Source organism: Harpia harpyja, chromosome 20 (assembly GCF_026419915.1).
Source record: "Harpia harpyja isolate bHarHar1 chromosome 20, bHarHar1 primary haplotype, whole genome shotgun sequence".
Lineage (NCBI taxonomy): Eukaryota > Metazoa > Chordata > Aves > Accipitriformes > Accipitridae > Harpia > Harpia harpyja.
In genome coordinates this window covers 10,029,148-10,045,252 of record NC_068959.1, presented here as the reverse complement: position 1 = coordinate 10,045,252, position 16,105 = coordinate 10,029,148, and the positions used below count along the sequence as shown (strand labels likewise).

The 16,105-nt window shown below is 53.7% G+C and overlaps 1 protein-coding gene across 7 annotated transcripts in view; it reads left to right on the top strand.

Moving 5' to 3' along the window:
- Nucleotides 1-8,609: 8,609 nt before the first annotated feature.
- The window catches only part of EBF1 (EBF transcription factor 1), a 285,268-nt gene continuing 277,772 nt past the window's right edge, over nt 8,610-16,105 (top strand). For 6 of the 7 annotated variants that reach the window (XM_052816660.1, XM_052816657.1, XM_052816659.1 and 3 more), the window contains exons 1-4: nt 8,610-9,569; nt 10,991-11,147; nt 11,473-11,536; nt 11,802-11,857. In XM_052816660.1, the coding sequence (XP_052672620.1) occupies nt 9,436-9,569; nt 10,991-11,147; nt 11,473-11,536; nt 11,802-11,857 (411 nt within the window). In that variant the 5' untranslated portion in view covers nt 8,610-9,435. Of the gene's footprint in view, nt 9,570-10,454; nt 10,631-10,990; nt 11,148-11,472; nt 11,537-11,801; nt 11,858-16,105 lie in introns of those variants that run through there. The other variant, XM_052816661.1, reaches the window with a different exon arrangement.

The following is a 16,105-nucleotide window of genomic DNA, read 5'->3' as shown; positions in this document are numbered from 1 at the left end:
TTATAATATTGAGAAATTCAAACAGAACTTTTCAGCTTGCAAAATTGTGAATTTCTGAGTTTCGGCATTTAGTATAAACCAGTTCTTGATCCTGGATTTCCTAATATTTGCATCTCCCCCTACGCCAATATCATTTTCCCTTTGAGAACAATACCGGATCTGGCGCACTCGTACTGTACTGTTACTGGAGTATTTTAGTGCATTAACTAGTAGATTTGTTTATGCACAGAAAGTTTCTGCCCAGACATCACTGCTGTAAACTTTTCCATCTGCATGCCCCCATCCTGACCTTGATCTACTGTAGGGCTGCAGAGGGCTTGTTCACACTCCAGCCTTGCAGGCTTTTCTATCGGGATTAGCTTTAAGGGGCTCAAGTTGTTGAAGGGTTTTGCTACTGATAAATGGATTGAGACCTGTATTTTAATCTCACGTCATCAAACATTCATCAGATACTCTTGGTCATTAGTGACAGAGCCAGGTTTGAACTAGTGACCTAGCAGTAAAAGGTCCCGTTAGCAATTTCCTTAAACTGCCAAGTCATTGCATAAGGCAAATGAAATGCGATGGCATTGTTTTTTTCCACAGGTAAAGGCAGTGGGTTTCTGCCTAATTTTTATTTACTAATGACTGTGTTACCAAAACACTCTGTGTTAAAGTCTTTGTGCTCTCATGTAAGCCAGAAATATGAAGAAATACGAAGGTGGGGCATATCACCTGCATGCAGCCCCTCCGCACGGGGCAGATGCATGGTCCCGCAGTGCCACGCAAACTTCACCCGTTTCTTCCTGTGAACAGGGAGAGTGCTGGTCAGTCCCAGTGGCAAATCCCATCCTCACTGTGCCAGGTGCAGCACACGCAACCTGTGCCAAGATGGATCCTGGCTGCGTGTGTGTTGCTCTCTGTAAGCAATAAAAGCGGAGACTGACAGGCATTTAGAAAAGCTTCTTTGGCTCACATCACACTGCACTGTTCTTTTACCAGCAATTTTTGTATCCAAGTTCTTTCTCTCTTTACAGAATCATTTGAAGAAATAATGTGTGAGGGGAAAAAAAAAATTACCTCCGGCAGTCACGTTATAATGGCTCTTGTGCTGACAGCCCTTTGGGAACAGTGGCAGCAGCAGGGTAAGTATATATGACATCTTTGTAGTGATAAAGAAACAAATAAATGTTCCCATTAACACTCCATCAGGTCAACAGCTATTCCAGACCAACATGATGTTGGAGGAACCGGTTTGATTCATATCATCTAAGACACACTTCTCTTGCAACATATCTTCTGGAAGCCACATAAAACAGAGGTCCTGCTCTAACCAGGTGGAGTCATTAAAGAATCAGTGAACTTTTTACAAGTTGCTTGAAATACCCTGGCTAGAATCCAGCTCCAGGGTTGTCGCTGTGTCTGTTTAACAGTTCCTTCATCACACCATGACAATGACTCTGTTTCAGCGCTGGAGGAAGTAATTTCTCCATACATCGTTTGTAATGCATTTTGGGAGGCTTCTGAATGCTTCCTAAGCCCTGCAGTGAGATCAGTGGGATGTGAGCCTTACCATAACAATCTGCTCGGGCAGCATGAGCAGCATTTGTATATCATCCATAATGAATGTGTGTGCATATGGAACACACACACATGCACACAGACGCCTGCTCAGACCGGCTACCCTTTTCCTATGCAAGTCAGCGCGAGCTGTGCTTGAATAAGCACTACGATGTCTCGTTCCCTGCACGAATGCTAGGTAGCGAACAACAGCTTCCAGAAAATTTCTATTCAGGAGAGTGTTTAAGCATACTGTAGCTCTGCTAAAATGCAGACTTTAAAACAGGTACACGCTTTCTAACTAACACAGGATAACCCAGAGCTCCTAATGAATGTGGCGTTTCTTTCCCACGTAACAGGCACTGTCTGGCTGTCTCTTTAGCAGAACTTTTATTACTTTCTCACACAGGTTGAATAGTTTTGAGAAAAGGTCCTGAGAAGGGACATGAGAAGTCCAGGTGGATGTCTTTGGACTGCCTCAAGTAGCACAGATCCTGGACAAAGATAAAAACAAAGTAATCCCCTCTTCTGGATCACACAAAGCCAGGGACTTGAACTTTGAGTTGTGCAAAGCACTGGAAAGTACATATAAAAGTGAGTATCTCTGTATCTTAAATTTCATTGCAACCAAAGCACTCCTATGCTGTTTTCTGGCAAAATCTCACTGGTCAAAGGTATGTTTCCAGCTCCAGGCAAAATGTCTGAGCCCAGATGATGAACTCAGTTCTGCTTCTGCTGGAATCATAAGACCTGATGTTAACGTGAATGCCAGAGAAAATGGGTTTCAAAATGGTCACCACAAATACAGCAGGCAAATCCTGAGCTGTCAGGTCCTAGACATAGAGAACTTAACGTTGGCCAACCCAGCAAGTTATGTGTCTCTCTTATCACTCCCCTATTTGAAGGAAGAGCCTGAGATTTTGGAGTATACCCTTCAAAAGAGCTTGTGCACCTTTAAAGTCAAAATCCCAAGATGTCAAAGTCCTCAGAGTTTATGTAAGGGTTTAAAAGGAGATATAGATTCCTGAGTCACTTAAATACTTCTGATAATATTCAGTCTTGATTCAGCAAAGCGTGTGACAACTTTAGTAGATGTTTAAATCCATTCCATGTAATATGCTTAAACTCATCCTCTCAGAGGGAGGGAGTGCATGCCTCTGGGTTTCTGCCTTCCCTCTTAAATGGGAGACATGTACTTACATCTGTCTGAAGCCAATAGCAGCTGATTATATGTTTACATGCTTTGCTGAACTGACAATGTAAAAATCTTAGCAAGATTTTGTGTGATGAAATAACCATAATCTGTCCAATGGCTGCCAAAATAAACAAATAAATACAAGCTAGCCTTAAAAGTATTGCAAGCTTGTGCAGTACTGTAGGGAATGGAAATCTGTAGCTCTTCATCTACGGCATAGCGCGATTTCCACCGACATACTAAAGAAACAGATTTCGTCTGCTCTTATCCGTGAAAGTGGAGGGTGTTATCCCTTTGTAGGGACGGTTTGCCCTTTTGGCATGAGTAGGGCTGCCAGGAGGGTCCCACGATGCGTTGGGAGTGGGAGGCTCTCAGGACAGAGCCACCACGTCCCTGTCGCTGCCAAGCCACGGTCTAGGCAGCGCTTGTGCTCCAGCTACACCTGCAGCCGCGCTGACCCCAGGACAGCACTAACACTCCGACGGCTGACTTCGCGGCTGGACAAGACCCCGTGCCCTTGCCCACGAAAGACAGCACTACGGGCTCTGTGAGCACCCCCAGTATTTGGGGTGGCCCACAGCACACCCCCCCCCCCCCCCAAACCCAGGCGGGTAACCCTACTCTGCCCCGCCTGTGCTCAGAATTAGATTGCGGGTCAGATGTGGAGACGCGGGTCCTCCGGGATCCCCTGGGGACAGACGGCTGCTGGGATGCCGGGGGGGGGCTGTGGGAGCTGCTCTCTGCCCCCGCCGGGTCCCCCCCGCTCCCCGATGCTGCGCGTCCCCGCAGCCGCGGTGCCGGCGGGAGCGGCTCCCCCGCGCGGCCGCCAGGTGGCGCCGTAACCACGCGGCGCCGCGGACCCCGGCACCGCCCCCCCTCCCCCGCGGCGGCACCGGGGGCTCTGGGCTCCGCCACGGGGGGGGGCACCGGGATGGGGGGGGGGTTCGCCTTTCCCCCCCACCCCTGGACCGTGAGAGCGGAGGCGGGGGTGTCCTCTCCTCTCCCCCGCCGTGCAGCCCCGTGCGGGGCTCGCCCCGACGTAATTCCACAGCTCTGCTTCGCCCCCACTAGCCCCGGGATGCTGCTGGGGTGGGGGTGGGGGGGCTCCTGTCCCGGGCTGTAACGCGGTGGGGCTGAGCTCGGGGGGGGGGGGTGTATCCCCCCGTCCCGTTGTTCTCCTTCCGACGTGTCCCTGGGAGAGGGTCTGCTCTGCCGGACTCTTAATGCTGCCTGACAGACCCCTGCCCAGGTGTGTGTCCCCCCCACCGCTCCCAGGGCACCCCGAGGTGAGTCGTGTGTGTGTGTGTGTGTGTGTGTGTCCCAGCTTCCCCCCCCTGCCCCTTGCAGGCCAGGCGGGCAAATGCTTCCCTCAATGCCCCACTGTTTCCAACCTGCAGGAGTTAACCCTGCCCCAGGGCCGGCAGCCTCCCCCTGCCCCGGGGGGGGAGAGCCCCAAGGCCCCATCCTGGCTGGGGCCAAGCCTGGGGTCCCCAGCCCCAGTCCCCAAGGGGCAGGGACGGCATGAGGAAGAAAGCTCCTGGATGAAACTTTTCTATCTACGTCACCTGCTACTGCTTCTTCATGGCAGCTAGGGTAAAAGTGGGGTTCTGTCATCACTGTGCTGTGGACAGACCCTCTGTCTGGTCCCAGCGGCAGCCAGGCTCCTTCCTCCTAAACAGGACAGGCAGAGCATCATATCCCAGTCCTCAGTTCTCTGAGCCGTTTTCTCCTCTTCTCTTCCTCCCCAGGAGCAAGCCAGGTAGGAGGAATAAAATACCCCAAGTAGCTGAACAGTGTCATCGCTTGCCAGGGCGGACATTGGATTTATCTGTGGATGGAAAGCCTTTGGATCGAAGCAGGAACCTGTCATCCATAAGGAAAATACTCATGAAAAGTATCTTTGCTGGGGAGGATACGAGTGAATTGTTCCCAAACCCTCAAGCCCCTTCTGCCTCTGCATCAGTAGAAAGTGCAGGTACGTGCTCAGACCCCGAGTGCTCTGCTTCCAGTCCCACCTTGAGAGGAGAGGCTGCTTTTCCCTTTCCCCTGGTCGGCATGGGTGCGTTGTTCATCTGCCTTCTCCCGAGAAGGGCAGGAAGGAGCACGGTCCCTTTGGGGGTGCCTCATCTAGCTGCAAAGGCCAGGGAGGAGGGAAAAGAAGGCTTTGCTCTCAGAAATTCCCATTTCCAACAACTTCTTCCCTCCCTTGGGGTCTGGGCAGAGGGAAGTGGGGCCTGACCGTCCCCCCTGTGCCAGGAGCCCCAGGACAGAGGGAGTGGGGACTGGAGGCAGGAGGAGGGAGTTGTCCTGGATAAACTCCAGGTCAGAGGCAAGAGGGGCCTTGGGCCCACTTGGAAACCATGTCAGGGCAGGGGAGAGGCCTCTCCCCACGCAGGAGACTCCTGTGCTCCAGGAGCTGTCTCCAGCCTCATAGGGGTTGTGTTTGTCCTCCAGAGTGAAGCCGCCTTCCATGGCTCCCTTGTTCAAAGGCCTCAAAACCGGTTGTTCCTCAGGAGTCCTGTTTGTTCCTATGTAGGATGAGCAAGCCATGGCCAGCCCTTTCCTCCTCCTTTCCCTTCTACTGGCATTTGGATCCCATCGTTGCCCCATCCCTGCTATCTGTCATGACCTGGAACATTGCAACCATATCCCAATCCTGTTCGTAAGCTGCTCTTGCCTGTGCTGCAAAGTTGCAGCTTATGGGTTTGCGTTGCTGGGGTAAAATCCACAGCCTAACTGTGCGGCTCTCGCTCGCTTTGGGAGCAAAGCATTTACTCACCCCTGGGAGCAAATCGCAGCCTGCGAGTCTGTGTGTGTTTTTTCTACATTGTACATTGAGAACATTTAACTTGGGCTTGCAGGGAAGCCTCGCTGCAATGTGCCCGAGTTTCCTTCCGCAGCAAAACAGTTAAGCGCTGAGTCCCAGCCAGCCCACCGAGGACTCCCCCGTGGCAGGCTGCAGAGTGTCCTCCAGCTCAGTTTGCCATGCTGAGGAAAGGACAAACCCAGCTTTCCATGTGAATATGCTCCGGCCTCATAACCGGCATGACAGCGGTACACATGCCAGAGCGGCTCTGCTGCAGTCGGGGGAGTGCGGTGGTGTTGGTCCAGAGACCAGACCCAGGCAGTGTGGAGAAAGTGAGTGCTAAAGGCAACTGGGAATTCTTTAAAATAAAAGCCCCGATATGCGAGGGTTGGCCTCTGTGGGGTGGATGGAGCACAGAAGTCCCCTCCCCTGCTGCCAGCTTCCCCCCCCCCCCCTACTCCTGACTTTCTCACCCCCTCCTTGTTTCAGCTCTGCTTTTCTTTCACACTCCTCCTGTGGGGGTCGAGGCAGTGTTTAACTCTTTCGTCCTTGCAGTAATTAGTTAGTGGCTTTGAGACTACCCCTAAGCCCCAGGTGGGGCATCTGCCCCAGCCCGCAGCAGGAGCCTCCAGGAGCTTGCCTGTGTGTTGGGCACAGAGGTGTGTGTGTGTGTAGGAGGAGGAAAGTAGTGGAGAACTTGTCACTTTTATTGTCGTGGCTGGCTGTCCCTGCCCGGTGGAGGTGCCCTCAGACTGCTGCTGGGATGCTGTTCCCTTCAGCATCCAAGAAAAGGCATGGAAATGGTCCCCTGATCCCCTGAACAGATTTGAAGGGCAAAATCTGCCAACTGCTCGGTATATTGATTCAAATGCATTATTCCTCCCTGGGCAGATCCCTGCCCTGGGAAAGGAGCAATCAGTGCAGGTGCAAATAGCTTTTAATTGCAAAATGTATCTCACCATGGAAGCATTTAGGCTGGATATGATACAAGTGATACAGCAGCAGCCTGAAGAAGACCAATAAGCCAGAGCACCGCAGGGGCCAAACTACTCCTATGCAATACCTGTGGCGTAAATATTCATGTATGGCTGTGTGTCTGTGTTCTTTCACATATCCCTGAGATATGACACAGTAGGATTATGTGAAGATTCAAATATCATCTGCAGGGAATGTGAAAACTTGCTCTCTGTAACGGTTCCTATGTGAGAAGGCAGGGTACTTTGGATGCGGATGTTTTGTGTGTGGACTCGCCTAAAGCCAGGGATCCCGTGCGTTTTCTCAGTGCCAGCGAGGTGCTGGCGGCGGGCTGTGTGCCTGCTTTGGAGACAGAGCTCTCTGGCCGAGGTTTAGCTGCGGGCTCAGACACACAAAGTGATGTACAGGTGGCTGGAAGAGGGTCCTATAGAGTTGTCAGACTGCCTTAGGGTGCCTATGGAGCCGTATACCGGTGCTTATAGCGTGTTGTACCTGGGCTGTCTGTTCTCCGGGCCAGGTCGGGGCCCTTAGCTGTGCTCCGGGCAGGGCGTTTGTGGGCTCGGCCCGGCCCGGTGGGCTCCGCTGCCCTCCGCGGGGCTCTGCATGGGCCCTGGAAGGGGCGGACAGCAGCCCCCTGCCCCGCCATCCCCTGCCGCTCCCGGGGCAGCATCTTCCCCACCTCGGGGTGGGGAACGGAGGGGCACGGGAGCAATTCAGAGATAACCCAGACACTTTAGAGGTTACCCTCCCTAAAGCGGGGTCCGGGCGGGGGGGTCCCCCTCGAGCCTCCGCGGGGTGACCCCACCTTGGGGAGGGCGAGCAGCCCGGCTTGCCGGGATGCACCGGGTGTTGTTTTATTTTACGTGCAAACGCTGCGCAAGCCTGTATTTGGGGAGGCATAACCCACGGAGGAGGCACAGCGACCTCCCTTCCGCGGCAAGAGCCCGGGGGGGGGGGGTGGTGGCCAGACCCCGGGGCGCAGGGGAGCGGGTCGGCAACGAAGCGAGTTGCGTGGGGGGAAGGCTGGGGGCTGATGCGGGGAGACCGAGGGGCGGCAGGTCGGGGAGCCCGCGGAGAGGTGCGGGCACTGCGCCCGCTCCGCCGCCGAGCAGCCAGCCCGGCGCTTCCCCAGCGAGGGCAGGAATTGGTTTTGTTATTATTATTATTATTTTCCCTAGAAAAAAAAAAAAATCGGACTTCCTAGAAAAAGAATCGGACTTTCTCCGTGAACTGTCCTGTTCGGAAACGGTGTGCTTTTGCCGCGCAGCAGCGCACCCGCTGCCGGGGAAGGGGGCAGGAACCGGGACGAGCGGTGGGGGTTCAGCGGCGATTTGGGGATTTGCAACGGGGAAGTTGGCGAGACCCGGGGCAGGTCCGGCCCCACGCGCGTTTCCAGCGGCGTTCGACGCCGGGGATAACCCCGTTGCGTGAGGCAGCCTCTCCTTCTTCCTTCGGCAGCGGAGCGGCAGGGCTCGGGCAGGGGCCACCGCCGGCGGGGCAACCCCGGCTTTTGGGCGCTGGGGCTGGGTGGGGGGCGGCAGCCTGGCTCTGGCGGGGGACCCGCCGGGGCGGCCCCGGGGGAGCGGGGAGGGCTCGGCCACCCTCGCAATTAGCGCTGCCGCTGGCCCCCGCCGGCCGCGGGCTGTGCGGGAGCGAGGAGCCCTCCTGGCGAGGGCCGGCCCCGGGCGCTGGCCGAGGGCGGGGGGGGGTGGTCGGTGCGGGGAGCGGGGAGCGGGGTGCCCCCCCGCGCCCCCCCGGTTATCCCCGCGCGGGTACCTGGCGCGGGGCGGCCCCGGCGAGCAGCGCCGCCGCCCCGTTGATGAACAAAGGCGCGATCGTGTTTGTATTAATGCCCCCCACTCCCACCCCCACCCCGGGGGGGGGGCTTCGGGGCAACTTTCCCCCGGGCCGACTGGGGCGTCTGGGTGGGGCTATGCTAACGAGGGGGGGGCGTGGCCTCGCCCCCGCGGCGGCGACTCGCGGGCGGCCATTGGCGGCGGCGCCGCGGTGGGGTGGGGGTGGGGGGGGGCAGAGCGGTGACGCGATGCAAATGAGGGGGCGTGGCGGCGTCGGCCCCGCCCCCCGCCCGCCGGGGCTGCGGGGCTCGTGTTCGGCGGCGGGGACAGTCAAAGTGGCTCCCATAGGGAGAGACGGCGAGTCCGCCCCGGCGCTGCGGGAGAGGGAGGGGGCGCGGGCACCGGGAGCCCCAGGGTCTCCCTCCGTCCGTCCGTCCGTCCGTCCGCGCCGCCGCCGCGGGTGCGTCCCTCTCGCTCCCTTCCCGGCGTGCGCCCGGCTCCGGCAACTCGCTTCCTGCGCGGCTGAAGGAGGGAGGAGAGAGCGCTTCGGCTGGGAGAGGAGAGAAGAAAAGAAAGAGGGAGAAAAGAAAGAAAGAAAAGAGAGAGGGGGAAAAAAGGGGGGGGGGGAAACTTGCCTCTCTTGTCACTGGAAAATGACACTTGATGTAGCAGAGCCTGCCGCAGCTCCCGTTCGTCCTATTGTTTCTTAAACTGCCATCCGAGATTTTTTTTTTTTTTTTTTTTTTTTTGCCTGCTGCCATCCGAGGGGTGTCTTCATACAAAAGGGACTTCAAGTACTCCTCCGGCTTGCGAGCGCTGCAACCAGCCCCCAGCACCCCGCCAGCCCCTCCAAGCACCCAAACAAACTGCACACGCAGCAAACAGCAGCGACAAAACCGGGCTCTGATTGCCTCTGGATTTTTTTTTTTTTTTTTTTTTAATGTGCGTGCCTGTGTTTGCTTTCTCTGACTTGCTTTGATTCCAGAGATCAGCTGCAGAGAGAGAAAAAAGAGAGAAAGAGAGAAAAACCCCATATATAACAGTCCGCCTGGCGATTTTATCACTTTTTTTTTTTTTTTTTTTTTTGAGTAAAGAAGGAAGATTTGCGCTGTTGTTTCTGATTCATGTTTGGGATTCAGGAAAGCATCCAGCGGAGTGGGAGCAGCATGAAGGAAGAGCCCCTCGGCGCGGGGATGAACGCGGTGCGGACGTGGATGCAGGGAGCCGGCGTCCTGGACGCCAGCACGGCCGCTCAGAGGTAGGCAGGCTCCGCGCCCGCGCCCCGCTCCGCGCCCCGGGGCGCACGCCGCCTGCAGCGCTGCTCCCCGCGGGCAGCGCCTTTCCCCCTGCACCAACAAAAAGCCGGCTCTGGAGCTCTGCTAACAGCAGTGAGTTTCGCGTAGATGTCGCCAGTTAAATATTTATCCCTTTTGTCCCGTAGGAATGACTTTTTATTAAATAATAATAATAATAATAAAGGAAGCGGCGAGTTTCGCTAGGTAGGAATAGGCGGGTTTTAATCTCTCTAGCTCCTTGTGTCCGCGCGGAGGAAGGAGTTTTCAAAACTATGTTTGCTGCTGATTTAGTCTTAAGATCTCCAAACGACACTTCCCTCCTCCGATAAGCAGCGAGTTCTGCACGGATATATCCAAAATATATTTCTCTACCTCGCTTTCTTATCCCCGTCAGAATCAGCAGCCTCCCTTCTTCTCCTCCGATAAGCAGGGAGTTTTGCAAAGCTTTCTCGAGGAGAAATTTAATTCGAAGCCCCTTTGTAAAACCACTGCCACTTATCTTAGATTTTTTTAAAAGAAATCCCTTCAAATAGGAGCTGGATTTGGCGAAGCTGTGCCCAGCCTCGCTTTCTCTCTTATTTCTCCTCGTCCCCATCCTCTTCCCCGCGAGAAAAAACCCCAACAACCCCTGATGCCGGATTCGCAGCCTGAGCCCTGGAGCCGGCATCAGCTAAGAAGTTTAATGTTGACATCTCCCGGTGTCTCCCACCTCGCCCCGCACCCCTCCCTTTGGAGCCCTCTAAGGAAGGGAAAGTTTCTGCAAGGACAACCCTGAAATATTTCAAGTTGTCTCCTCGGCTGCCGTCGCGGTGTTTACCCACCACTCCGGCGAGGGGAGGAAAGGCTCGCAGGACTGAAACTGAAAGAGATAAGGCACATGGGCGCTTGGGTGACAGCTTCGAGCCGAGTTTGAGAAGTGGCAGGACCAATGCCGCTCCGCGGGGCAACGCGCCGGCGGGGCTGAGCGCGGCTCCCCCGCCATGCAGGGCCGGCTGCGGGCGGGCACGGCCCCCGGGGAGGGTTGGTGGGTGCCGGTACTGGGTGCCGGGGGCGGCAAGGGTAGGGGGGGTCCCCGCTTGGCCCTTCGGACTCGCCGCAGGCCGGGATGGGGTCGGGTCTGTGCCGCGCTCCCGGCTCCGCGGGGTTTCGGCGTGGCCGCGCTTGAAGACGCCTTTCCCCTCGCCCGGAGGGAAGAGCCCCGGGGCGACTCGGGGGGCAGGGGGGTGATGCTCAGCCCCGGGGGAGTCCAGTCGGGTCCCGGTGGGGGAAGGCACGGACTGGGGGGCGGGGGGGGGGGGGGAAGGACACGGAACGGACGGGGGGACGCGGCGGCGTGAGGCCGCGTCGTCGGGGCTGCCGCTAACCCGCGTCTTTCTGGTCCCAGCGGAGTGGGTCTGGCCCGGGCTCACTTCGAGAAGCAGCCTCCTTCCAACCTGAGGAAGTCCAACTTTTTCCACTTCGTCCTGGCTCTGTACGACCGGCAGGGGCAGCCCGTGGAGATCGAGCGCACCGCCTTCGTGGGCTTCGTGGAGAAGGAGAAGGTGAGTAGCCCGGCGGCCCACGGGGGGGCTCGGCCGCCTCTCCCGGGCCCTCCCCGCTCCGCTCCCCCGGGGCCGCGGCACCGGCTCGTCCCGGGAGCCACCGCCGCCCCCCGGGCCCCTTACTCTTTCCCCGTCCCGGAGGGCAGCCGGGGAAGGGGTCTCCCTCCATCCCTCGCTATGCCCGGGGCAGGGGAGGGGGCCGAGACCCATCCCGTCCGGCCCCGGGGCCGCCCGGCGTGCGAGCGTTGGAAAAGCTTCATATGATATATATATATATTTTTTTTTCCTTTTTCCCTCCGGCCTCCCGCGTCCTCTTTGACTTCAGGAAGCCAACAGCGAAAAGACCAACAACGGGATCCACTACCGCCTGCAGCTGCTCTACAGCAATGGTAAGGGCTGGGAGCCCCCCGGTGTCAGCCCCACCACCCCTCCCGCCGCCTCCTCGGCTGGAGAGCCCACCAGAGGCCGGGGAGCCGCTGCCCCGGCTCCCCTCCGCTCCGCGCATCCCTGCGCTCGGTGCCTGGGCGCAGCTTCGGCCGCGGCCAGCGCTGCCGGGACCCGGGCGGGAGCCCCGGGCGGGTCCGAGCCCCTCGGGCGAGCCCCGGTGCGCTGCCTCCGGCCGGCCCCGCTCCTCACACCTCTGCCTCGTTTCAGGGATCAGGACGGAGCAGGATTTCTACGTCCGACTCATCGACTCCATGACCAAGCAGGTAGGTGCTGCGGGACGCCCGCGGAGGAGGAGGAGGAGGAGGAGGAGGAGGAGGAGGAAGGGGGGGGGGGGGGTGTGTTGGGGGGGTGGCAGCCGTCGGGGCGGCCCCCGGGAGCGCGGCGGGGCGGCCCGCGGAGGCGAAACCCGCCCCCGGCGCGAAGCGGAGCGGAGCGGCTCTGCCCCGGCGGGGAAGGGGCCGCCGCCTCCCGCGGGGCACGGCCGCGCTCCCCGCTCCGCGGCCGCGCAGCGGCGGGGGGGCCGCAGGGCCGAGCCGCCGGCACCGGCCCCGGCGTCGGGGCTGCGCGGAGGGTCCCCGCGGGACCCTGTCCGCCGCCGGGCTTGGGAGCTCCGAAAAACACGGGCGAGCCCTCCAGCCGCCCTAGTCCCGGCTGCGGCTGGTTTTGCCGCTTAATCACTGAGAATTAACCTCCGGCCTCCCCCCAGGCCGTCAGCACAAGCCGCCGCGGAGGCGCGGGGGCCGTGTTTGTCCGTCCTTTCTTCGCGCTGCCGCCGGGTCCTTGGGTTAAAGGAGGAGCGATCAAATGGTGGCACATTTGCATGTCGGAATAGCCCCCCGAACCGCGGCGCGGAGAGCGGCGAGCTCGGTGTCGGACTTCGGGGAGGGCCGTAGGGCAGCAGACCTTGTCAATGGATTAACCCTAATTTGCAGCTTGCTCTTTAGCTTCCCAAACGGAGTAATAACGTGCGTGCCTACCCGTAAAAAATACTTTTCTGTAGGAAAACTGTATTTTCACAGAGGGACTACCTGAGCAAATCGATTCTCTCTTCTAAAAAAAATTTCTTACTCTACCTTTTTCTTCTGCTCCTGTCAGAATATTTTTCTCTTGCAGTACGTTTCTTTTAAACAGTTGGGATGGCTTTTAAGCCCTTTTATCCTTAAGATATGTTTTTTCCCCTCCTAATCTGTTTTACTTGTTAAAGAAAATTCTTAAATTTTATTTAGGAAAAACATTAAGCTTTTTTTTGTACCGAGAGGAAAAGTCAGTCCCTGTATGTTTTCTGTAGGGAAAAAACTCTTGGCTTGTATTTGGGTTTCTTCTCTACAGCAAAACATAAAGCTCTAAGGGCTGAGTTTGTTTTAGAAAACTCTCTTTGATAGTCCCCAAACATCTTTTCCTGCTATTGAAGACTGTCTTTCAACAGAAAAAAAAAAAGGAAAAAGAAAAAAGGAACTTGGATTAATTTTACTAGAGAATCCACTATGCGTCTGAACTCTGTTAAACTATGCACTTCCAAACAGAGCCCGTTCCCTGTAGGAATTAAAACAGCAGCAACATACCCTTCTTCATAACAAACCTTGGAAAGCATTTGCTGTCATTCCTTGTTTTTCAGGCACAAATTGGCTAGTTTGTGTTAAAAGTAACTAAATCTTCCTGATACACGAACTCTTTTTAGTTCTTTTGGAGCTTATGTATTTCATTGTAGACCGTATGAGAGAGACTATCAATAAATATTATCTTTAAATAGCTTTCCTATCATTACGGAAATGCAAAAGCCTCTGTTCATAATCCTGTTGAAAACAGAGCCCTGAACTCATGTAGAGCAGCGGATTCAAAATAATTTTCTTAACAAAGGCATCTTGCATATGAAGAGTTCATCCTAAGGCACTGTTTGACCTCTTGGTCTCTCATTATTATCAAGTCATCAGAGGGTCTTTGGAGAGAAAGGGGAAAAAAAACCCCGAGATACAGTTTATTTGTAAAACCTACCATGTAGCTTTAAAGCACATTCACAATGAAGAAGAAAAAAAAATCTGTATGATTTCAGGAAGTCTTACAAAAACAAAGTTAGTGCAAATTACAGATTTTGGGGAAAGTGCAATGGAGTTGAGAAGCGAGGATTTAAGAACAAAAGCTCTCTGAACTTAGATTAGAATACGGGGAGCAAAAGGCTATTTTAGACGCAAACATGTTTGCTTACGTATTAATTTCATGAACATAATTTCTTTAGGCATGACTATAATTGCTTATGAAAAATAGGGCATTGTCATGTCAAAACTGTGGCATGTGCCGCTCTGAATCTTTTTGGGGGCCGGGGGCTAAATTATCCCTCTTCTTCTTTTTTAATTCTTTCTTTTTTAAAGTGAAATTATTTCATCGTTGCGATCGCTTCGGTTACTGAATGCTTATTATGAAGCGAAGTACAACACATGACAGAAGCTCACCCAAACGTTGAATATATCATTTATATTTTACGACAGTGAATTATATAGAAGATTCTCAAGTAACTTTCAAATCATCAAACTGTAATTAAATATTGCAAAGACTGTCTGAAAATTCTTTAATTTTTAATGAAAGTTAAATATATATTGTCAGTCTACTCGAAGGTGTAGTATTTTAATGCATGACGCTCAGAACAAATTGGATAATGAAATGATTACTTTTAAATGAAACAGTTGCAGAAGCGTACATGTTTCAGCTGGCAAGTATCTTCTTGATACTCACACACGCACATTCACACACTCAATAATTGTGAATTCCCAGACTGAAATTACAGCTACTCTGAGGTTTCTGGTGGCAAATTAAAAATCCCACAGAAGCAAAGCCTGAATGACTTAGGTTCCCCAGATCATACAGGAAAGTATCTGTGGCTCTTTTTTTTATATTAAATAATTTTTTTTTTTTAAACACGGACACATCGGATTTAAATGTATTCTCTTTGTCTCACAGTTATAAATGGCAAGGTTTTGTACAGCTGCGGATTATTAAGTTAGGTAAGATAAAATAAAATCAGTTCTGCAAATCAGACCTAGATTTCTATATATAGGATTGCTACTCATAGATGTAACATAAATGTCCCATTAGCAGCATGCATTATATCAGCAGGTAGACAGGCAGGGCTTCGCTATGCTGGATGCTGTGTATGTAATAGATAGTAGATGTTCCTGCTCCTATAGAGTTCTTGATCTGAATAAGCCAGGGCTTGGTTTGTGTGGCTGTGCCCAACTAAGAAACTCATGGCAAGAGTCCTGTCACAGGCGGAATACGGGGATCTACGTGTCCTGGTGCGGCGTGTATGTTCTCTGTCAGCCGTGATGCAGCATGGGAAGCGGGGCTGGAGAGTGGCGTTACTGAAGTAACCAAGAATTTTGTTGTGAACTACGTCGCAGGGCAGATCTGGGGTGTAGGTACGAACTATGCATGCACTGCCCCAAAATATGAGCTTTTGCTGCACGCGTGCTCCTTGGTAGCCTGGGCTGTGGGACTTCGGAATGGGAAACCCAGGCAGGATTGGTCTCAAAGTGCATCGTTTCAAGTTATATTCGGGATAACGTGCTTGGCCTTTGGTGGTGGCCCCAGAAAAGTGTTGGGTAAGATGGGAATTACATGCCTGTGAGGGGTCTTGCTACGTTTCCAAAATGTGCCCCCGTCATTTAAAAATTGTAAATGCTACGCGTAAATCGTTAATGTTGTGGGGAAGCTCTTTTCAGTTAGAGTAACAACATTCGGCGTCAATACTGGCTTAATTAAATTTTCTTTTACGTTATCTTGGCACCTCATTTTACATCGGGATCACATTCCTAATGTGTTCAAAACCCTGTAGGATCCCAAACTTTATAGCTGTTGCTTTCCGTAAAGCAGCAACTCCTACCGCAGTAGGTCTGGCTCTAACAATGATGCATTTTGAAATTGCCTGCAAAACGTGAAATATGTCTGCTCTAATAAAACCGGAGTTTTTAGGCAAGTCTAAGGGTTTTAATATATTTACGGAGAAGAGATGCCTTCTATTCAGCTGTATTTTCATAAAGTTGAGATATTTCACTATTAGGGAAGATGGAGGAAATAAATCTGAAATACTTGTTTCCCGCCCATTTTTCCTTCAGCCGTTCTCATCCATAAGATATAAGGGATGCTAATATGGCTCAGGCATCTTAAAAATCATAAGTTTTGCACGATAGCTATTGTCTAGTGCTGAGAGTCCTCATGAGTCAAAAATGCTTCCTTCAGACTTAGTCTCTGTTTATATTTTGCTTTTTTTCAGTACTTTAACTCTGGATGCAAATGGTTTTTCTGTTGACTTCTCTATCATTCTCTGATGTCTGCAGATATTTGATCAGCTCTCTATTCTGTGCATAGCATGGCCCTTCTCTGGCAGCTACACGCATGGGAAAAAAAAATGTTATCAATAAGTTCAGAGGAGCCTCAGCAGACTCGGAGAAATTTCACACAAACATAAAACAAAACCTAACCCCTGTGACGGGGAAAGTTTACATTGCACCAGATTTTAG